Source organism: Lactuca sativa, chromosome 5 (genome assembly GCF_002870075.4).
Source record: "Lactuca sativa cultivar Salinas chromosome 5, Lsat_Salinas_v11, whole genome shotgun sequence".
NCBI lineage: Eukaryota > Viridiplantae > Streptophyta > Magnoliopsida > Asterales > Asteraceae > Lactuca > Lactuca sativa.
The window spans coordinates 344,545,180-344,569,072 of record NC_056627.2 but is presented as its reverse complement, the minus strand read 5'-3'; the positions used below and the strand labels follow the sequence as shown (position 1 = coordinate 344,569,072).

General features: G+C 37.7%; 1 protein-coding gene across 1 annotated transcript in view; it reads right to left on the bottom strand.

Annotated features, from left to right (window-relative positions):
* Positions 1–325: 325 nt before the first annotated feature.
* LOC111887329 (GDSL lipase) overlaps positions 326–23,893 on the bottom strand; it is a 50,045-nt gene continuing 26,477 nt past the window's right edge. Inside the window, exon 6 of the mRNA XM_023883484.3 lies at positions 326–549. Coding sequence (XP_023739252.1) covers positions 455–549 — 95 coding nt within the window. The 3' untranslated portion in view covers positions 326–454. The remainder of the gene's footprint in view (positions 550–23,893) is intronic.

The following is a 23,893-nucleotide window of genomic DNA, read 5'->3' as shown; positions in this document are numbered from 1 at the left end:
ATAGAGTTTGATAGTTTTTAAATTCATTTTAATGGGTGTTTTTTTAAGTTACAATATGTCCTATGATATCTCTAAATATGATAAAGACTTATTATAGTTTTAAAGTCCTTTTGTTTAGGATCTAATTTGTTATATCAAATATATAAATTTTGTAAGTAGTAAAGCTTTCAAGAAGTTTTTAATAAATACTTTTTGTACAAAAATATAACTAAAAACATGATCATTTAGTAAATACTATTCATTTAAAAGGACATGAGTCACATGGCATATTGATTAAGCGGACTATAGAACAATAAGTACAAAGCAAATAAAAAGATGTATCCTGATTAACAAATGTCCCCACATTATATTTTTATTCCGCAATTAAAACTTTAATATTTATACAATGTGCAACAAAAATAAATCTAAAATTGTTCTTATATAAATAATGTAAACTGAATTGAAAAAGTTGTTACTAGAAATCAACCATATTCCCGATGCCACCATCATCTTCATCGTCCGCTGAAGGCTTGACTACTTTTTTATTCAAGTCAACCTTAAAAGTCTCACCTAGAAAAGGTTAAACAAAAATTAGGAATAGTAAAGTTAGGAAAAAGATTTTTATTAATGGTAAAACTTGAACTTTTATACAGTTTATGAACTATGTTGTTATTTTTTACATAAATGTAGTTATGAGAGTCAATTGTGGGTATTAGATAGGGGTGTCATTCGATTCGATTTTTGGTTTTTGGTTTAATCGATTTTTTGAGCATCTCTAAATTAACTATGACCAAAACAAATAAGGTTTGGTTTAATCGGTATCGGTTTATTCTGTTCGGTTTACCGGTTAAACAGAATAAAAATAATGAAACCATCCATTATATGTAAACATATTCTTCTTGGAATGACAAAATCGAATTAAAAAGTGAATCTATCAAGAAAATAGCAAAACACATATTATAATGTCATATATGAACTTAAAAGCACACAAACCCTTAACTATCAAACATATAATTAACAACTATATGCACATCATCAAAAGTTGATTCTTAATGCGCCCTCGTAGATTCACACAATCATACTAAAACTAAATTTCTAAGTTTCATTCTTCATTTCTTGTGTATATTGTATATCACCTGACAACTTATAATTAAATGAGGTAAATCTAATAAGTAATAGTTTTTTATTTGATTTTAACATCATTTTTCATAATCTATTTTTGAATACCCTAAACTTTCTATATTTGATTAATTATAACTAATAACTAGTATCTAATATTTAGTGATAAAATCAAACATTTGATATTTAATAAAATAAATGGAAGTGTCATGAAAAAAATGTAAAATGGATTTTGGCACCATGTTTTCATCCCGCATGATGGTCGAGCAAAGAAGAATGTCGAATTTCTTCTATAAATAAAAAAAACATAAAAAAAAAAAAAATAGAAGAAGAAGAAGAAGAAGCTGGTTAGGCCTTAGGCCTTAGAGTTTACAGAGGAGAACTTGGCATCCAACAAGTTAAGTGGGTTGCCTAACTTGGACCCTAGGTTAAGCATTGTTGTATTGAAAATGTTATTAGTAACCAATATATAATTTTACCTAGACAAAACCACAATAATGGTCTCATTACTTTTTAAAAATCTGGATAGTCTCTACGTTTAAAAAATCTTAAAGATAGGCCCTATAGTTTCAAAAAATTTAACAAATAGTCTTCACTATCATAAAAAATTTGTTTACCCTTTTATTATATTTTTTTTATTTTCTTTGTCTTTTCTTTATTTATATCTATTTTAAAAATAAATAACTCAGGCCTCCCCCCCCCTATCTCTCTCTCTCTCTCTCTCTCTCTCTCTCTCTCTCTCTCTCTCTCTCTCTCTCTCTCTCTCCTCACTCTCTAGTAAAAACACCCGTTCTAGACTACCCCACCCTATTCTTCATCTTCTCGTGTCTATTCACCAACAGTCTCCCATTCCTACATCTCCATCATTTTTCAATCACAAAACATTTATTCAGGGGATATGGCGGGTTCCTTGGTGCAGGTTACGGAGTGAGAAAGAGAATCAAGTGAGAGAGCGGGAATTAGAACCAGAAAATAGACATGATGTGACATCCCCTAATTTCTCGGCCAGAAAATACCGATTTAATTTATGCTTTTTAAAATAAAATCAAAGAAATCCTTTTAAAAGATGTTGCGGAATTAGTCCCCAAAACAAAACATGATAAAAGTTTAGCAAAACCTTTCTTTAAGAAATGTATAGTTTCATTTCCTATCAAAACCTCGGGATGTCATGTTCCGATACAGATCAAAAGCATAAACAAGACATTATAAGCCTTTCAACAGTTATTTACAACTACTGGCCTATAATCCAAAAATCTCTCATCGTCCTCCGATTATGCTCAGGGTCCACTACCTGTAACATAAAAAGCTGAGTGAGTCAGGCTTGGGAGCCTGGTGAGCATATAGGGTTTTCAACCCACAATAATAAACTTATTAAGTTCACCAATCAACAATAACCCTGATTACTCGTTCCCGTTATCCTCACTTTATGTCCCTAAACACTTATCACAAGGGACCTAGCCTAAAGAATATCATCGGGAGGGACACTACTGCTAAGGGGTTTCCTCAGCCATACATGTCCTAAAGGCAACCATGAGGGGGACGGAGTACGCCAATGAACATTTAATTCATCAACACCTACAACTTGCGAACCTGCTAGTGTTCCACTGGACTGTCTAGAAAGGTCCGTGGTCGTCATCTATACTCCGCTAGATGACAACAACAACAACAACAACAACATCGAGGCCTCTCACCATTTTAACACACATCAACTATTTCATCTATCCATGTTCTACCCAACATATTTTGTAGATAAAATACATATACAGTTTAAAACTTATATAAAACATTTATTCAATAGTCACCTCAAATAAACACTTAATATAATTACACATAGCACGTATTTTATAGAAAATACTTCATATAAAGGTGTAAGATGAAAGTGACTACACACTCACTTGATTTGATGATAATCGGGCAGCAATTCGTTTCCTAAAACGATCGTTTCTAACAAACCGGGCTCTGCAAAGGTCGGGCTTTGAAACCAAAAAGATAAATTTTCCAGGCTTCTCGGGCACTTCGTGGATTATTCCGGGTGTTTGGTATAATACCGGGGCTTTGGGGGAAGTTGGAATGAAAGAAATATTGAAAAGGGGGCCAAAAATGACAAGTTTGCAAACTATACCCGGGAGGTCTCGCACCCTTCTATTTTGAGGAGCGAGGCTTCTGATCCAAGGGCTGAGAAGAAGCCACGCGTCGCAGATCCGAGGGCTTGCAACACCTGCTCGCACATGGGCTCGCACATGGCTGCGCATGGGAAGGCTTGCTGGCAGCTCCTGATTGGACCGAGGTCTAGTCCGAAGTAGGGGGTCCGTGGCACCATGCGAAGCTCGGATGCACGAGGGAAGGGGCACGCGTCGCAGCTTTATTGGACCACTTCAGATAAGCTCTCCGGTTTGGATGACTCAGCAAGACATGCGTCGGATGCAAGGCGAGGACACGTGGCCGAAGTCCACGTGTGCGAAATTCCTCGGTTTTGGGGATTTTTCTCGTTTTTCGCGCCAAACTTCTAAAATGCATAACTTTCGCATACGAGCTCCGTTTTTGACGTTCTTTATATGCACGCGTAGGTAAAATTACGCTTTACAACTTTCGTTTAGACTTTGTCGGCTAATTTTGACTTTAATTTTTATTTTATTATTTTTAACACACGGGGACAAGAAATCCGTTAAAAATTCATAACTTCTTCATCTGACGTCCGTTTTCGTCAGAGTTTTTACTGTTGTGCTACTATTTACGAGACCTTCAATTCTCTTTTAGGTTGTGTCGGCTAAAAATCAAGTTTTTAGCTATCTACTGCTAAGCTGAAACTTCGAAAAATCATAACTTCATCATACGAAGTCAGATTTGGGCGTTCTTTTTATCGAACTTCTTGGTTTAACGAATACTACGACTTTCGTTTAGATTACTAAGGCTAAAAAGTAGTTTATCAAAGACTCACTTTTTTCGACATTTAGCACCGTGCGGTTTTGTCTTGTTTTCATCCAACCTCTTGTTTTCATCCAACCTTAACTCAGAAATCGGAATTATGTTGGGCACATCTCCCGTGAACTTTCTCAAATAACACACATGAAAAGTGTTACGAATACCCTCTAGTTCTTCCGGTAATTCTAGCTTGTAAGCTTGATTCCCGATCTTCTGAAGAACTTTAAATGGTCCAATAAACCTTGGACTCAACTTTCCCCTTTTACCAAATCTTATAAGTCCCTCCCACGGCGAGACTTTAAGTAAAACCGAATCTCCAACTTCAAAGGTTATCGGTTGTCTTTTCTTGTCAGCATAACTCTTTTGTCGATCTTGAGCAGCTAACATCCTTTCCCTTATCACTTTCAACTTTTCAGAAGTCTGATGGACTATTTCAGGTCCCATTAACTGCTTTTCCCCAGCTTCCAACCAACATGATGGCGTTCGACACTTTTCCCCATACAAAGCATGATAAGGTGCCATCTTAATGCTTGAGTGGAAACTATTATTATAGGAGAATTCTACTAGAGGTAAGTGTTCATCCCAGTTACCTTGGAATTCTATGGTACATGCTCTCAGCATATCCTCCAATGTTTGAATCGTTTGTTCACTCTGACCATTGGTTTGCGGATGGTAAGTTGTACTCAAACACAACTTGGTACCCAATTCCTCTTGTAGACTCCTCCAAAACGTTGAGGTAAAATGACTGTGACGATCGGATACAATCGTTAACGGAACACCGTGAAGCCTCACAATTTCCTTCACATAAGAATTCGCAAGTTTATCCATAGACCATTTCTCTTTGGCTGCTATGAAATGCGCACTCTTAGTGAAGCGATCAACGACCACCCAAATCATTTCATGACCGTTCCTTGTTCTGGGCAGTTTAGTCACAAAATCCATGGTAATATCTTCCTATTTACCCATAGGTACAGGCAAAGGTTCTAAACTCCCATACGGTTTCTGATGTTGTGCCTTAACCCTATCACAAGTTACACACTCGGCCACATACTTAGCAACATCGAGCTTCATCGTCGGCCACCAGTAATAGGGTTTTAGATCCCTATACATTTTCGTACTGCCGGGATGAATCGAGTACATGGTCTTGTGAGCTTCTTCCATTAGAACATCTCTTACTCCTCCCGTCTTAGGTACCCAAATCCTATCTTAGAATACCTTCAACCCTTGGTTGTTTGTACCGAATACTAATGTTTTGCCCAAACGTTCTTCCTTTCGGTCATTTTTCTCTAAAGCTTCCTCTTGAGCTTTCTTTATACTTTCCACAATTGTTGAGACAACTTCAATTCTCAACGCTCTTGGCCTTTTCTTTTCAAGGTTTACCTTCCGACTGAGAGCATCAGCAACAACATTTGCTTTACCAGGGTGGTAAAGTATCTCGCAGTCGTAGTCCTTGAGTAACTCTAGCCAACGTTGTTGCCTCATGTTCAATTCCTTCTGATTAAAAAGATATTGAAGACTCTTATGATCAGTAAAAAGTTTACACTTTGTGCCATAAAGATAATGCCTCCATATCTTTAGGGCGAATATTACCGCTGCCAACTCCAAATCGTGAGTGGGGTAGTTCTTTTAATGCTCCTTCAATTGGCTCGATGCATACGCTATCACTTTATCCCTTTGGGTCAGAACACAACCTAACCCAACTCCATATGCATCGCTATAAACTGCGAAGTCATCAACTCCTTCAAGCAACGAAAGAATTGGTGCTTCACACAATCTCTCCTTCAACTTCTCAAAGGCTTCCTTATGCTTCTCATTCCAAGCATAAGTAGCTCCTTTGTGGGTCAAAGTTGTTAATGGAGTAGCAATCGAAGAAAAGCCTTGGATAAACCTTCAGTAATATCCAACTAATCCTAAAGTTGTTCCCACTTCATTACAGCTTCAATCTTCGCTGGGTCAACCATTATCCCTTCTTGGTTAACCACATGACCCAAAAATTGGACTTCTTGAATCCAAAAATCACATTTGGAGAACTTTTCATACAGCTTCTCCTTCTTTAATACCTCTAACACTTCTCTCAAGTGTTTGCCATGCTCCTCCTGGCTTTTCGAGTAAATCAGAATGTCATCTATGAACACTATCACAGATTTATCTAGGAATGGTTTACAAACCCTATTCATCAAATCCATGAAAGTTACCGGGGCATTGGTTAATCCGAACGACATGACCAAAAATTCATAGTGTCCATATCTTGTTCTGAATGCAGTCTTTTCGATATCCTGCTCTCTCACCTTTAGTTGATGGTATCCCGACCTAAGATCGATCTTCAAGAAATAGCTCGAACCTTGCAATTGGTTGAACAGGTCATCGATCCTCGGCAACGGGTACTTGTTCTTTATTGTTGATTTATTCAACTCTCTGTAATCGATGCACATTCTCATGCTCCTGTCTTTCTTCTTTACAAATAACACAGGGGCTCCCCAGGGTGATGAACTAGGTCGAATGAAACCTTTGTCTAATAACTCCTGAAGTTGTGTCATAAGTTCTTTCATCTCTGTTGGTGCTAATCGATACGGTGCTTTTGCTATCGTCGTCGTTCCTGGTAACAAGTCGATACAAAATTCTACTTGTCGATCAAGGGGAAATCTGGGAAGATCTTCGGGAAAGACTTCCGGATAATCACATACCACCGGAATATTCTGCACCTCCTTCTTTTCCTTCTTAGAATCGATCACGAACGCTAAATATGATGTACACCCCCTAGCCAAACACTTTCTGGCTTTCATTAGAGAAATGATTCCAGAATTTACTCTGCGTTTGTCTCCATACACCATAAACGACTCTTTCCCTGGCGGGTTTACTTTTACTATCTTCTTTCTACATAATATTTCTGCATCATTGGCGCTAAGCCAATCCATTCCTAGAACTATGTCGAAACCATTTAACTCGATAGGTAATAATTCCTCATGGAACTTATTCCCATCCAAGTTAATGAGGATGTTTTTCATTAGATGGCTAACAGGCACAAACTTGCCACTAGCAATCTCGACTATTATAGCATTAACTAGTCTATCTACAGGCAAAGCTAGTTTTCTACCAAATTCATGAGAAATAAAGGAGTAATTGGCTCCAGAATTAAACAAAATTTGGGCAGGTAATTCGTTTACAAGAAAGGTACCTGAAGCGACATCGACTTCTTCTTTCGCAGCTTCGAGTGTCATCTGAAAGGCTCTCGCCTTTGGCTTTGGTGGAAGATTGCGTTTCGTTGCGTCCGCCTTCTTCAGGCAATTCCTCAAAATATGACCTTCTTCATTGCACCCGAAACATACGTTCTTATTGAAGGTGCATTCACTGGCATAATGCCCAGGCTTTCCACATTTGTAACAAGTGACTTCCATGCTTCACTTCCCAGCATGTTTCTTTTTACACTTCTCACACCACTTGGCTTCGGCTCATCCTCCAAATTTTCTCGAACCAGTCTTCGAGAATTTGTTCTTTTTATTGGAACCTGAAGTTCCTTCAAACTTTCTCTTTTCGCCAACTTCAATCTTGCTGGCGGCTCTCCCTTTTATCATATCTTCAATAGACTTGGCAGACCAAATAGCTGCCTCCAAAGTAAGTGTCTGACGTACTGGCACCGCGTACTCCCATGGAAGTCCCTTTGCATACCTGTCAATTTTTGCCAACTCATCTGGGACAATACGCAAAGCAAATCCATTTTGTCTGTGAAGTTATTTGTATATTCGTCGATGGTCATACTTCCCTTCTTCAACGTTAGAAATTGGTTTTCTAACTCAAGCACATTTTGGGCCGAGCAGTACTTGCGCTTGAAGTGCACCAAGAACTCTGCCCAAGTTAGTTGCAGTGGCTCATTAGGGCTTAGGGTTTTCCCCAAAGTGCTCCACCATCGAGCAACACTACCCTTGAACTGACATACTGCAAACATGGTTTGTAACTTGCCTTGGCAATCACAAGTCATGAAAGCCAACTCCATTTCCGAGATCCCGTCCATTACTCCGACAGGATCTTCTTTTCCAGTGAAGGTGGATGGCTTGCAAGTCATAAAATCCTTATACTTGCACCCATTTCTCTCCATTCTACCCTCGTGGTTATTTCTCCTAACCACAAGCAGTTCACTATGATTCAGATCGATCGTCATTTAGTTCACGTTGTTCAACAGGAACTGAAGGTTCATCCCTGTCGTTTAGCAACATTTGCCCAATTCCTCCCTTTGTTTATCCAGCATGGTCTGAATCATAGTTCGTACTCCAGCCATGGTGATGGGTTCGGGTGCAACTCCTACTATCGGCACCTGTTCCACCACTTGAGGTTGAGGTTGTTGGTTTTTGTTTACATTTCCCGCTCCACTTCGAGTTCTTGCCATTACAATCTATATACCGAATAAGGTGAATTTAGGTCTTTATCCTTGTTACACATTTCAATTCCCTTATCACTCTGAAACATTTACATGTTAGTAATCATACACTTAGAATCCTACACACATAAGGTTTCCAGATCCGATCGACAACAGACCATAGATCCGAACAAATAATGGCATATATGGCAACATATAGCATTTAGCACATAAAGGCATTTTAGGCACCTTTACTAAAATAAACTAGTGTTCGTGTTGAAAATATGGTACACACTCATCTCACAATCATCACTTAGCATTCTAAGTTTAAGTCTAGAAATCCTACAGTTTCTTAGTTCGCTTAAACTAATGCTCTGATACCAACTGTGATATCCCCTAATTTCTTGGCCAAAAAAGACCGATTTAATTTATGCTTTTTAAAATAAAATCAGAGAAATCCTTTTAAAAGATGTTGTGGAATTAGTCCCCAAAACAAAACATGATAAAAGTTTAGCAAAACCTTTCTTTAAGAAATGTATAGTTTCATTTCATATCAAAACCCCGGGATGTCATGTTCCGATACAGATCAAAAGCATAAACAAGACATTATAAGCCTTTCAACAGTTATTTACAACTACTGGCCTATAATCCAAAAATATCTCATCGTCCTCCGATTATGCTCGGGGTCCACTACCTGTAACATAAAAAGCTGAGTGGGTCAGGCTTGGGAGCCTGGTGAGCGTATAGGGTTTTCAACCCACAATAATAATAAACTTATTAAGTTCACCAATCAACAATAACCCTGATTACCCGTTCCCGTTATCCTCACTTTACGTCCCTAAACACTTATCACAAGGGACCTATCCTAAAGAATATCATCGAGATGGACACTACTGTTAAGGGGTTTCCTCAGCCATACATGTCCTAAAGGAAATCATGAGAGGGATGGAGTACGCCAATGAACATTTAATTCATCAACACCTACAAGTTGCAAACCTGATAGAAAGGTTCGTGGTCATCATCTATAGTCCGCTAGATGACTACAACAACAACAACATCGAGGCCTCTCACCATTTTAACACACATCAACTATTTCATCTACCCATGTTCTACCCAACATATTTTGTAGATAAAATACATATACAGTTTAAAACTTGTATAAAAAATTTATTCAACAGTCATCTCAAATAAACACTTAATATAATTACACATAACATGTATTTTATAGAAAATACTTCATATATAGGTGCAAGATGAAAGTGACTACACACTCACTTAATTTGATGATAATCGGGCAACAATTCGTTTCCTAAAACGATCGTTTCTAATAAAACCGGGAGTTTTTTTAAGAAACCGGGCTCTGCAACGGTCGAGCTTCGAAACCGAAAAGATAAATTTTCTAGGCTTCTTGGGCACTTCGTGGCGTGTTTCGGGTGTTTGGTATAATACCGGGGCTTTGGGGGAAGTTGGAATGAAAGAAATATTGAAAAAGGGGCCAAATATGACAAGTTTGGAAAGTATACCCTGGAGGTCTCGAACCCTTCTATTTATAGGGTCGAGACTTCTGATCCAAGGGGTGTGAAGAAGCCATGCGTCGCAGATCCGAGGGCTCGCAGCACCTACTCGCATGTGGTCTCGCACATGGCTGCGTATGCGAAGGCTTGCTGGCAGCTCCTGATTGGACCGAGGTCTAGTCCGAAGTAAGGGGTCCGTGGCACCATGCGAAGCTCGGATGCACGAGGGAAGGGGCACGCATCGCAGCTTCATTGGACCACTTCTAATAAGCTCTCTGGTTCGGATGACTCAGCAAGACACGCGTCGGATGCGAGGCGAGGATACGTGGCCAAAGTCCACGTATGCGAAATTCCTCGGTTTTGGGGATTTTTCTCATTTTTCGCGCCAAAAATTCTAACATCCATAACTTTCGCATACGAGCTCCGTTTTTGACGTTCTTTATATGCACGCGTAGGTAAAATTACACTCTATAACTTTCGTTTAGACTTCGTTGGCTAATTTTGACTTTAGTTATTATTTTATTATTTTTAACAGACCGGGACAAGAAATACGTTAAAATTTCATAACTTCTTCATCCGACGTCCGTTTTCGTCAGACTTTTCACCGTTGTGCTACTATTTACAAGACCTTCAATTCTCGTTTAGGTCATGTCGGCTAAACTCACTCGATCTAAAATTTGAGTTTTTAGCTGTCTACTACTAAGCTGAAACTTCGAAAAATCATAATTTCCTCATACGAAGTCAGATTTGGGCGTTCTTTTTGTCGAACTTCTCGGTTTAACGAATACTACGACTTACGTTTAGATCACTAAGGCTAAAAAGTATTTTATCAAAAACTCACTTTTTACGACATTCAGCACCACGCCGGTTTTGTCACGAAACTTCGACAAGTCATAACTTCTTCGTTATAACTCGGATTTTGGTATTCTTTATATCCCCGAAATCCTTGTTTCGACCACTACAACTTTATGTAAAGATATCGGGGTTATCTCACACTTTAATTTTGAAGCTTATTTTTATTCTTAATTAATTAAACCCTAATAATTAAGCATAAAACACATAATTCACATAATATTCACATAATTCCTTTTCATTTCTTCAAAATGAGTTACAAAGGTTAACCTAAACTATAATGTCAATTTTAATGCCTAGCCTAGAAACACGAAGTTCACACATGAATGATGCAAAAGAGAAGCGGTTGAAGTATATTTAGAGTAAGGTTTGTGAGTAGACGGTGGGTTTCTTGGTGCAGGTTACCGAGTGAGAAAGAGAATCAAGTGACAAAGGAGGATAATTAGAACCAGAAAATAGACATGGATGATGCAGAAGAGAAGCGGTTGCAGCAGATTTAGAGTAGGGTTTATTAGTTGATTCATCCTACGCCAACGTTTGATTAGATTGTGTAACACCCGTTTTGTAGATCAGATCAGTTAAAGATTTAAAGGATTCTAAGGTGCATTTTTGGGAAAACCCACATGCCACGATATGGAGGGTTAATGACCACAACATGGCATGGAGTTAAATGAAGACCGTGTTTGGCTTAGTTGTCACAATGTGGCAAGAGGAAGGCCATGACATGACAGTTGTTGCATCCCAAGCCCATGGATTTTAGGGTTTCCTCCATATTTAAGGACCTTAAATTTAGGGTTAAGTCATCATCTTCAGCCTCCAGCCCTCCTATCTTGAAACCCTAGCCTCATTAAGTGTTCTTGAGATGTTTTTGGTGTTCTTGGCCACTTGAAGTTTCTTTCATCATGATTTTGGTGTGGAGCTTGAGATCTAGTTTCTTACAAGTGCCTTGGTGAAGAGCTCAAGTGTAGATCTAGCAAAGTAACCCTATTTCTAGACCATTGTGAGTATAAAGCTTCAATCTTTGCTTCTACATTATTGGATCTAGCTTATGGTCCATTTTATGCTTTTGGTCCATTTTTGGTGGTATGCTTGGATTTGAGATGACTCCGACTCCTTTTAAACACTAAGGTTTATCTTCTGGACCTCTTCTTGTTGGAAATTTGGTAGTTTGATCTTGTCCTTGGAGCCATGCATGTTTTGTGAAAGATTTTATGCCATTTTGGACTTAGGGTTATAGATCTTTCTTTGGTGTGTGGTTCTAATGCATAAAGTTGGAAACTTTAACCATTAGGTCATTAAAAAGGACTACATCTGAAGTTTTGAGCTTTGGTCTGAAAGGATTAAGTTCTTAATGAAGATTTTGGCTTCTGTTTAGACACCACGATGTGGCCAAGAGCCTGCCACGACGTGGTGGTCTCCTGCATGTCGACTGTTTTGTCTGGACATGCCCACGGCGTGGCCAAGAGGTCTCCACATCGTGGTGATTGTTGAATTGGTTGACCGTTGACTTTTGTTGCCAATAACCGTTGACTTTTAACCAGTTTAACTTGGGGTCAAACTTGGAGGATTTGGGTTGCTGATTAAGGATTTATCTGTCTTGGTGTTAGTCGGTTCGTAGGATTGATCATTGAAAGGAGTTAGTATGCTGTTGTGCCTCTTTGATTCTGTGGTTCAAGTGAGTTTCTCACTATTCCATGTATCCCATTGTTATTCCTTTGTATGGTAGGATAGAGATACTGTTACAATACAAGTATGATAGTGGCCTAGGGTATGTTCTTGTTATGCCTTGCAGTTTAGAACACTAGGTGCTTTAGTATGCTTGAATGGTAGGGTCTTGACTATTGATTGTATGATTCTATTAGGAGTTGTGTTTGGCTAAGGTAAATGGGGTAGGCTAGTCACTAGGATTATGTATGTTTGACCGGTAAAGGACTTAATTGAGAAATGGCCAATGGTAAGGTAACTAGGGAAGTCTAGTTGCCAAGGGAATGTACTATGTTAGTTTATGCTTGTGTTTTATGCTATATGATTATATGGTAGTGATAGCTTGGGTTGTATGTAGTTTAAGTTGGATCGTCTGAGAACTCTTGGTCTAATGCCTGGGCGTGATGTTCTTTTTTGATTGTTCGCTCTCGGGGGATCATCTATTTAACTGTCTATCTGATTCCTGACTACATATGACTTTATGTATTGTATGGAAGACCAGGAGGTGGCTCGTAACAGTGGTGGTTGGATTGTGCCAATTTACTTGTAACATATGCGTTTCTCACTAGGCATTAATAAAATGATGTAATTGTAATGGTCAACAATTGTAACCCTTTATGAAGTAAATAAAATGATGTGTGTAGTTATGTGTAGTATACGTGCTTAAGGCAATATAATAAAAAAATACACATCTTAAATAGAATAAAAATTGGTTTGAATAACCTTGATGAAAACGGAAGTAGTCGCTATGACGATTTTGGAGATATAAACAACACTCCGATCCAACTTATAAAGAAGAATTCACGATGCGTTGAAGTTTCGTGTTTGACCCCATACGCCTAAAGATATAGTAAATAGTGAATTTTAGATAGGTCGCCTATTAGCTTAAGTGATCTAAATGAAAGTTGTAAAAATCGTAAAAGTTAGAGCGTGGATATAGAGAACGCCCAAATATGAATTCATATGAGAAAGTTATGATTTTTTAAAAGTCTCAGCGCTGTTGTGTTGACACAGCAATTGAGTTTTAGATCGGTTGATTTTTAGCCAAAATAATCTAAATGAGAGAGTTATGAATTTTTAACAGACTTTAATAGTCTAAGCTTTTTAAAAATATAACTTCAAAAATAAAGTCAAAATGAGTTGACGGAGTCAAAATGAAAGTTGTAGATCTCTGATAGCTACACGTGGATATAAAATGCGTCAAAAATGGAGCCCACATGATGAAGATATGAGTTTTCTAAGATTTTATAAAAAAAAATAAGCATGCAGCCACGCATAAAGATAAGAGTCGCGACACACATCTGACTTCCACCCAAATCTCGACACATGGCACAACTCAGAGAACAACACGTCGGCACACCAACCATTTGCGTAATGCGCCCTGACAGAGTGCGCGACACACATATCTTTTTTTGGCTATAAATACATGCTTTCGTATATGTTTCTCATATCTCACCCTTATAGCTCAATCCCTCGAGTTCTCTCTGCACTAGATCCAAATTTCCTTAGTTTCTAGTATACCGGTGAAGCCCTGCGACCCTTGAGTACCAACTAGTAGTATCCTTCGAGTAGAAGCTCTGTCAATGCAATTTTCAGACTTTTGTCTAGGGAATCTCTGCAAGTTAATTTACACTATATATTATTGTAGTGTAATTTATATTTAAATGCATAGTCGTTGTTATGAATTTATAAATAAGATTGTTAGTAAATCCAACGTCGTATTACTGATTGATCTACTTATGGGGATGATGTCAAGGCTAGATTTAGTGAGGTGTTTAAAGTGGGATTTCCAAATACTATACTATAACGGACCCTATCTCCAATATAATCCTACCTGGTTGTTCCTTACTTAATAAATGTCGACATAGACTTGTGGATTGTTGAGGAATCTAAACTATCATTAGTCATCGAAAGTAATAAACTAAGACTTAATGATAATTGAACCCAGGTTACATCAAAGGAAAGGCTAAGTGCTGAAGCGAAGCTCTATCTAACTTTCCAGTCATCCAAATTATCAAGTGATTGCATAGTTTCTTTCAGCTTACATATAGATATAAAGTATCTAGTTGATTAAATGTTATGTGTGCCTATTATTTGAGTTACTTGATATCTGTCTTAAACGAATTATATGAATTTTACTTGATTTAATCGAATACATATTTTAATATATACAATATATTAGGTAGTGATGGGTGATGAAAATGATGAGATGATGATGAGAAGACTTGATTATAAATGAACCGGTCATTTAGCAGAGTATAGATGACGCCCATAGACTATTCTAGATAGTCCAATAGAAAGTTGATAGGCTCGCAACCTGTAGGTGTTAATGAACTATATGTTCATTTGATGTACCCTATCCCCCATGATTTCCTTATTGACACCTATTGTTAAAGGAGTCCCTGAAGCAATATTGTCTACCTGTTAATGATGATGATCCTTAGGATATGTTCCTTGAGATTAGTTTTAGGATCAATATGTGAGAATAACGGAAATGGGTAATAGGGTAAACTATTTGATGTAAAATATATTATTAAAGAACTTAATTATTATGAGTTGAAAACTCTATGTGCTCACCACGATCACAAGCCTGACCCACTATGTTTTTTTGTATCACAGGTAGCAACACGAAGGCCCAAGGATGTTGAGTGATTTATGGATAATTGTAGGACATGGTGTAATAAACTATTTTAAGGCATGTAATATTTTCATTATACTTATGTTTTTGTATTGACGATGACATCCCGAAGTTATTAATGAATCATATTTCTTCGAAAATTATTGGTAATAATATTATCATATTATTGGGAACAAATTCCACATTATAATTCTTTAACAATGATACTATGAAATGAAATAAGAATAATTAAATCGGTCTTTTCAGGCCGTGAAAATGGGGATGTCACATATGGTATCAGAGTCTTAGTTTAAGTGAACTAAGAATACTTGAGGATTTCTAGACTTAAACTTAGAATACTAAGCGATGATTGTAAGATGAGTGTCCGCTATATTTTAGGTAGTATGCTTCAAATGACACATGCCTAGCTTATTTTAAGAATAATGCCTAAACTGCTTTTATGTTCTAAATGATTTATGTTAAAGCATGCTATGGAGATAAGATGCCTTAAGATGCTTTAAGATTGCCTACCTTGGATACTATTATTTGAATAAATCAACGGTTTGTTTCCAACCTAGATTTGGAAATTTTATATGTTCAGGATTCTAAAAGTTTAATTATGGTATTGAAACCGACATGTAACTTTTTTGGAGTGATAAGGAGGATTATGCGTCTATCATAAATAAAACCTTCCTTATCTTAATATTCTCATCTCGAACGTCTGCTTTGGTGTATATATCAACATGGTGAGAACTTGAAGTGGACTAGGAAATGGAAACGTAAACCAATAGCCTAAGCCACATGTGATCAAACATGCACCGGGAATTGTACCGGTAGTTGAACTTGTTACGATGGCCGGAGTCCAAGAAATGATTCAGGCTATGATGATTGAACAAAGGGAGGAGATGGGACAAATATTATGAAATAATAGGGATAAACCTCAACACCTATTGTGAACCCTTATTTGAAAGAAGAACAGTCCAAGGAGGAAAATTGCAGCCAGAATATTATCCAAGCTGACCCAATAGTGGTTAGAAGAAACCAACCAGATGGAAGAGACGATGGACGTTGGTGAAAGTAAAAGGATTTCATGGAATCCAAGCCATGGAGTCTTTCAGGAAGCCTAAAACTGGCGGAAGTAATGGATTGGATCTCTGAGATGGAGATGGTGTTTGAAAGTGGTGAATGCAGCAACAAGTAAAAGATCGTTCTCGCGGTCAAATAGTTGAAGACAAGAGTATTAAGTTAATGGAAGTTACTAGCTGATACCACGCCCAAAGGAGAAGCTAGTAAAATGTCTTGGGAACACTTTCTGGTGCAACTAAAAATGCAGTACTACTCTGAGCAGGATCTTCTGGAGATCAACAACGAGTTCTAGAATCTAAAGAAGGGAAAGAAGAGAATCAACGAGTATGATGCAAGTTTTACAGAGAAAATAAAGCTTTTTCCTTATTTGGTTCCAACTGAACTCTACAAGATCATCAAATTTGCTAGTGGATTACTGACATATTTCGGTCCAACGGTGAAGCTGGAAACCACTTTGAAAGCCGCTATTTGGGCAGCTAAGATTGTTGAGACCCAAATAAGAAAGATGGGTCTGGAGAGCGCTGAGGTAGGATAGAAGAGAAAGTTTGAAGGATCTTCTAGATCCAAAAAGAAGATCATTTTTTCAAAATCTGGCCCCAACAACAAGAAGTTCGGGGCAAGTGGTGAAGTGAAATGGTACGAGAAGTTCAAGAAGAAGCACTCTGGAAGATGCATCGTTGAACTGAATTATTTCAAATGCTGAAGAATTGGTCACTACTCCAATGAGTGCACATTCAAAAAGAGAGTGTGCCATAGATGTGGAGAGGATGGGTATATTCAAAATGATTGCCCAAAGAAGAAGGAAGTTGCAAAGCCAAATGTGTTGCAAAAGCCAAAGGCGAGAGCATTCTAAATGACTCTGGAAGAAGCAAAGGAGGAATAAGATTTTGATTCAAGTACTTTCCTAGTAAATGATTTGTCTGCCAATATTTTATTGATCATGGAGCTAATTACTCCTTTATTTCGCAAAAATTGGTAGAAGACTAGCATTGTCTGTAGATAGATTAAATAGTGCTCTAGTAGTAGAAGTTGCTAGTGGCAATTTTGTACCTGTTAGCGAATGAATGAAAAATATCATCATTGACTTGAATGTGAATAAGTTTCATGAGGAATTATTGTTCATTGAGTTAAACGGTTTTGACATAGTATTGGGAAGGGATTGGAAAAGTGCGAATGATTCTGAGATAATATTTAGAAAGAAGATGGTGAGAGGAAACCCTCCTAGAAAAGAATCATTTATGGTGTATTAGGACAAACGCCGAGTAAATTTTGGAATCATCTCCCTGATGAAAGTTAGAAAGTGTTTATCCAAAGGATGTACATCATATCTATCGTTTATGATCGATGTGAAGAAGGATATGAAAATAATACCAGTGGTGTGTGACTTTCTGAAAGTCTTTCCTGAAGATCTTCCTGGATGTCCCCCTAATAGACAAATAGAGTTTCGAATAGACTTCTGACCAGGAACCACACTGATAGAGAAATCACGATTAACAACAACATAGATGAAGGAGCTTATGATACAACTTTAGGAGTTGTTAGACAAAGGTTTCTTAAGACCTAGTTCTTCACCCTGGGGAGCTCCGGTGTTATTCGTAAAGAAGAAAGATGGGAGCATGAGGATGTGCATAGATTACAAAGAGCTGAATAAAGTAACGGTGAAGAATAAATACACATTGCCTAGAGTTTATGACTTGTTTGATCAACTGCAAGGCGTAAGCTACTTTTCAAAGATTGATATCAGGTAAGGGTATCATCAGATGAAGGTGCGAGATCAAGATACTAAGAAGACCGCATTTAGAACAAGATATGGATACTATGAGTTTTTGGTTATGTCATTTGGACTGACCAATGCTCCAACAACTTTTATGGATCTGATGAATCAAGTTTATAAAGCTTTCCTCAATAAATCTATAATAGTGTTCATCAATGACATTTTGATTTACTCAAACAGCTAGCAGGAGCATGGCAAGGACTTACGAGGAGTATTGGAAGTTATAAAGAAGGATAAGTTGTATGCCAAGTTCTCCAAATGCGATTTTTGGATCCGATAGGTGAAATTCTTGGGTCATGTGTTTAACCAAGAAGGAATAATGGTTGATCCAACAAAGATTGAAGCAGTGATGAAGTGGAAATGACCAAAACGTCCCACTGAGATCCATAGCTTTTTAGGATTAGCTGGATATTACAAAAGTTCGATTACTGATTCATTGACATCTTTAACCCATAAAGGAGCTACATTTACATGGAGTGAGAAGCACGAAGAATCTTTCAAAAAGCCAAAAAAGAGATTTTGTGAAGCATGAATCCTTTCTTTATGTGACAGAGTTGAAGACTTCATAGTTACAATGATGTATCTGGAGTTGGGATAGGTTGTGTTATGAACCAAAGAGATAAAGTAATAGCATATGCATCCAGACAACTGAAAGACCACGAGAAAAGATACCCCACTCATGATTTGGTGTTGGTGACGGTGGTTTTTGCTCTAAATATATGGAGGCATTATCTTTATGGCACGAAGTGCAATTCTTGGGTCATGTGTTTAACCAAGAAGGAATAATGGTTGATCCAACAAAGATTAAAGTAGTGATGAAGTGGGAATGACCAAAACGTTCCACTGAGATTCATAGCTTTTTAGGATTAGCTGGATATTACAAAAGTTCAATAATTGCTCCATTGACAGCTTTAACCCAAAAAGGAGCTACATATACATGGAGTGAGAAGCACGAAGAAGCTTTCAAAAAGCTAAAGAAACACTTGTGTGAAGCACGAATCCTTTCTTTACGTGACAGAGTCGAAGACTTCATAGTTACAATGATGTATCTGGAGTTGGGTTAGCTTGTGTTCTGAACCAAAGAGATAAAGTAATAGCATATGCATCCAGACAAATAAAAGACCACGAGAAAAGATATCCCACTCATGATTTGGAGTTGGCGACGGTGGTTTTTGCACTAAATATATGGAGGTGTTACTTTATGGCACGAAGTGTCATCTTTACACGGATCATAGAGTCTCCAGTATCCGTTTTAACACATGGAATTGAACATGAGACAAAGACGTTGGCTAGAATTACACAAGGATTATCACTGCAAGATACTTTACCACCCTGGTAAAGCGAATGTCGAGGCAGATGATTTGATTAGAAATATAAACCAAGAAGGGAAAAGGCCAAGATATGATTTGTGCTTATTAGTTGGTTATGCATTGATTGTACGAAAACACATTGGTAACTCGATGTTATAAAACGTGCTCTTGTGTATAATTCAATGAGTAGTAGAACAAACATATGAGTTGAAGTTTATCTGTTCCTTCTTGGACTAGAAGATGATATCTGGGCCCCTCGATGATTTTGTTTTGACCTATGTACCAGGCCCGGTCAGAACTAAGTTGATGTGTTCAATAAAGTTCTTTGTCAAACAAATCAGAAATCGGGAAACAAACTGTTGAACAATAAGTAAGACATTGTTCCATGTATTTGTCCGGCTGATATCTAGAACAGAGGATTATATGATCACCTATCTTAAATGGCGTATGATCATCTTCTCAGTTCCGAGAGACCTTGAAAGAGCTACGATTGCTGATCGGTTCCTGAAGTCATACTTGCAGTTATAGTTATTAGACTTATCCAAGTGGGAGACTGTTGGATAAGGTGTCTAAGTCCATAACTATTTCTGGTATGTACTTGACCCGACCCGGCATGGTCCATTTGGGTTGCATGGCACCATGCATTTGGATAGACTAAATGAGAGAAATAACACTTGTGGTTTATTAATATATTATAAGTTCTAATATATTAATAGTATTATTTAATTAGTATTGATCAAGAATTAATTTGGAATTAATCAAGTGATCAAAAGATAACTAATTAAATATATGGGTTGATTATGTAAATCATCTATAACTTGTATAGTGGGCTAAGAGGCTCCATGGATTATCAAGTTGGGTTAAACCCATAGGATGCTCCATGGGAGTTACAAACCCACGGGTCATGGAAATGAAGAGTCATGACACATTAGGGTTTACATGGTGTAACCCTAGATGTGTCACACTATATAAGAAACATACTATCCACCAAAATCGGCTACACAAGTACAAGTGAGGGCTAGGCCGATTTTTCAAGTGTGTGTATTCTCTCAAAATTCATTCCAAAAGCATTTGGTGTTGTGTGAAGCATTTGAGGCATCACACTTGGGGTGCTAGGCTTACAAGGTTTCAAGGAATCAAAATCAACTACAAGGTATATAATTCTAGCCATCCTTTTAGGATTAAAGTTCCCCATGTATGCTAGATAGGATTATGAACCTTGGAAACCAAATTTTGCATGTATTTAGACAAACATAGATCCAAGGTTTATTAGGGTTGCATGTACACTTAGGAAGTGTTAGAATGCTCAAAACCTATCAGTGGTATCAGAGCCTAGGCTTGTTTGTAAATACTTGATGCAAAATAGTGTTGAAAACTCGATTTTGTGCTGTTTGCTCAGGGGACTCGACGAGTCCAATAGAAAATGCAACCAACTCGGCAGGTCTGTTCGTGCACTCGACGAGTTGGTCATGCAGAATGTAGAAATTCGATTTGTGCTACTGGAAATGGACTAGAAACATTACCCTAAACTGTTTTGGTGTTATAAAACTTGTTTTAGATGGTGTAATGGTTGTTCTAATCCATTTACAATGGCTAATATCAAATTTTCATGATTATATGTGTTCATATGTTCTTGAAATGTTGATATGAATATTCATGATCTTATGAGTTCGTGATAGATCATAGGAGTTCCTTGTTTATATGATTAATTCATGATCTTTATGTGTTTTAATGGAGTCCATAACTTGTCCTCAAGTTATGGATAACCAAAAGTCTCTTTGTGTTAAAATCCACTAAAAGAACACATAAGTTATAAAATGAAGAGTCTTCATTTTAATAACTCATAAGTTATGAATATGAAAGGTTTTGTAAAGTTACAAAACTTGCCCTCAAGTTTTGGAACAAGTAAAGTCATGATTAAAACTTTAGTTCCAACCCTTAGATCTTTAAAAGTTAAAAATCAACCCTTATACTTTATAATATTATAAGTTAATAATATATATATGTATAAGATCAAGTCGTCTTACCGATAGTATGCCTCATTCACGAAGCCGGTCTATAAGGGGGTATAAGGTTGTTGCCTATAAAATGGCAACTTAATGGGTGTCCACTCTCACCCACCGCTTCCTTGATCGGTGGAGGGTCGTTAGCCGAACGGGTAGGACAAGGACTTATAAATTCTCCTTAAAAGTATAATGAATAGTATAAAGTAACTAAATGCTTTTATTAAATTCCCAATCTTAGTTACTTAAGGAAAAATGTGAATAAGGTGCTAATCCATGAAATTACACTTTACACTTTGTTTAAGTCGTTGGTGGAGCATGTGTGGTTAACCGACACACTAAATTGGACTTAACAAGGTATGTAAAGGGTGACTTAAGGTTTATCATAGTATCGGTGGATCGTGTGTGGTTTACCGGCACATAGATTGAGTGATAAACTTTAAGGATACCAAGTGATTTGCATGGTTTCTTCACACCTCGTTTTGTGATCCTCGGTATCCCAGTCACAAAACTTGGAGGGCACACTCGAGATTGAAACATGCCTTTGAAAAGTTCATTGAATCTCAAAAGAATCTAGGAATTTCTAAGAACCAATTAAAAACCTAATATTTACATTTTGGTTTATGGTGGAAATTGGTGAATCGTCATTCACCTACCTTTCAAATATGTTATAACTTGGATTACGGCATACCTCTTCTATGTTATAATATATTGTGATTGGATCCTAGCCTTAATATTACATTTGGGTGTTTTATTAAGGACTCTCTTAATATCTAAACTAATCTTGTTCTCTTCTTTCAGATGTCTTCAAACAATGCTGTTTCTGGCTCTAATCCTAATGGCTCATTTACCCTTATGAACTTGTGTGGGAAAGTCACCTTTGATGGATCCAACTTCAATGAATGGATCAGAAACATCAGGATGACTACCCGCTACGAGGACAAAGAATATGTCCTCAACAAGGAGCTTAAGGAGATTGATGAGACCACTGCAACTCCCCAAGAGATCGTTGACTTCTGGGTACATGAAAGGGATGCTACCAAAGTGGCATGCATCATGTTGGCCACGATGACAACAGAACTCCAAAAGTCCTATGAGGACTTTTACCCTTTTGAAATGCACCAAGATCTGATGGAAAGATACCATCAAAGTGCACGACAAGAGAGGTATGAAGTCATCTGCTCCATGATGAAGGACGGAGAATCTGTCACGAGCCACATGCAGAAAATGCAAAGGTATGTGGATCGTTTGCTAAAGCTTAATGTGAACTTCCCTGAGGAGCTTTCAATAGATATCATTTTGCACTCCTTACCATCGTGCTATGATCAATTCCGCATGACATACCACATGAATAAGGAAGAGGTCACACTCAGCAAACTTCAGGGACTCCTCAAGACCGCATAAACAAGTCTTCAAGGTAAGTCGGTTGTTAACACTCCTACTCCAAACTCTGCCCCTATCTTGACAATCGGGAAAGGTAGAGGGAAGAAGAGGAAGAGTTCTTCGAAGGGTACCAAGGTTAGGACCCTTGATGGCTCTTCTTCAAGTGGAACCAAGAAAGGTTTCGTCACACCTTCTTTTGACCCAAAAGAGGTTGAATGCTTCTATTGTCATGAAAAGTCACATTGGAAGCGGAACTGCCCAAAGTACCAGCAAGATGTGAAGGATGGGAAAGTTAAACCCAACCATGCAGGTATTTACACTATCTTATCTAATAACTCACCCCATTCTAACTCTTGGGTCCTTGATACTGTCTGCGGTATTCATATATGTTCTGATTTGCAGGGACTAAGAAGAAGTGAGAATGTGGAGCATGGAAGAATAAACTTAATCATGGGGAATAGGAAAGCTTTACCTGTCATCAAGATTGGAGTTTATACTTTATCGCTAAGTAGTGGTTTAGTTTAGATTTGAATAAATTTTGTTATTCGCCAGAAATGGCAAGAAATATTATTTCCTTTCATGCATTGTATAAACAAGGTTTCACCTTTTCATTTGATAATGAAGTTGGTTCAATTAATGCTTTCTTTAATAACGTTCTTTATTTTAAAGCATTACCTTGTGATGGTGTGTATGAAACTGTATTTGTGGTTGATAACTTAGGAAACAATGTATTGTGTATTGATTTTGTTAATGATAATAACTTGGATAAAGCATCATTATGGCATTGTCGTCTTGGACATATAAGCAAGAAACGCATAGGCCAACTCCAAAAGGATGGAGTCTTGGAGTCATTTGACCTAAAGTCAGATGATAGTTGCGAATCATGCTTACTTGGAAAACTGACAAAGTCACCCTTCACAGGTTCTTGTGAAAGGGGTGAAGGTTTGTTGAATCTTATACACACGAATGTGTGTGGACCCTTCAAACATGCCACAAGGGATGCTAATCGTTATTATTTTACTTTTACTGATGATTACAGTAGATATGGATATGTCTACTTAATCAAGCAAAGTCAGAGACTTTTGAAAGGTTTAAAGAATTCAAACAGGAAGTCGAGAATCAATTGGTCAGGAACATTAAGATGCTTCGATCCGATCGAGGTAGTGAGTATCTTAGTTCAGAGTTCCTTGACTATCTTAGGGAATGTGGGATTGTCTCACAATTGACACCTCCCAGGACACCGCAGTTGAATGGTGTAGCTGAGAGGCGTAATCGAACC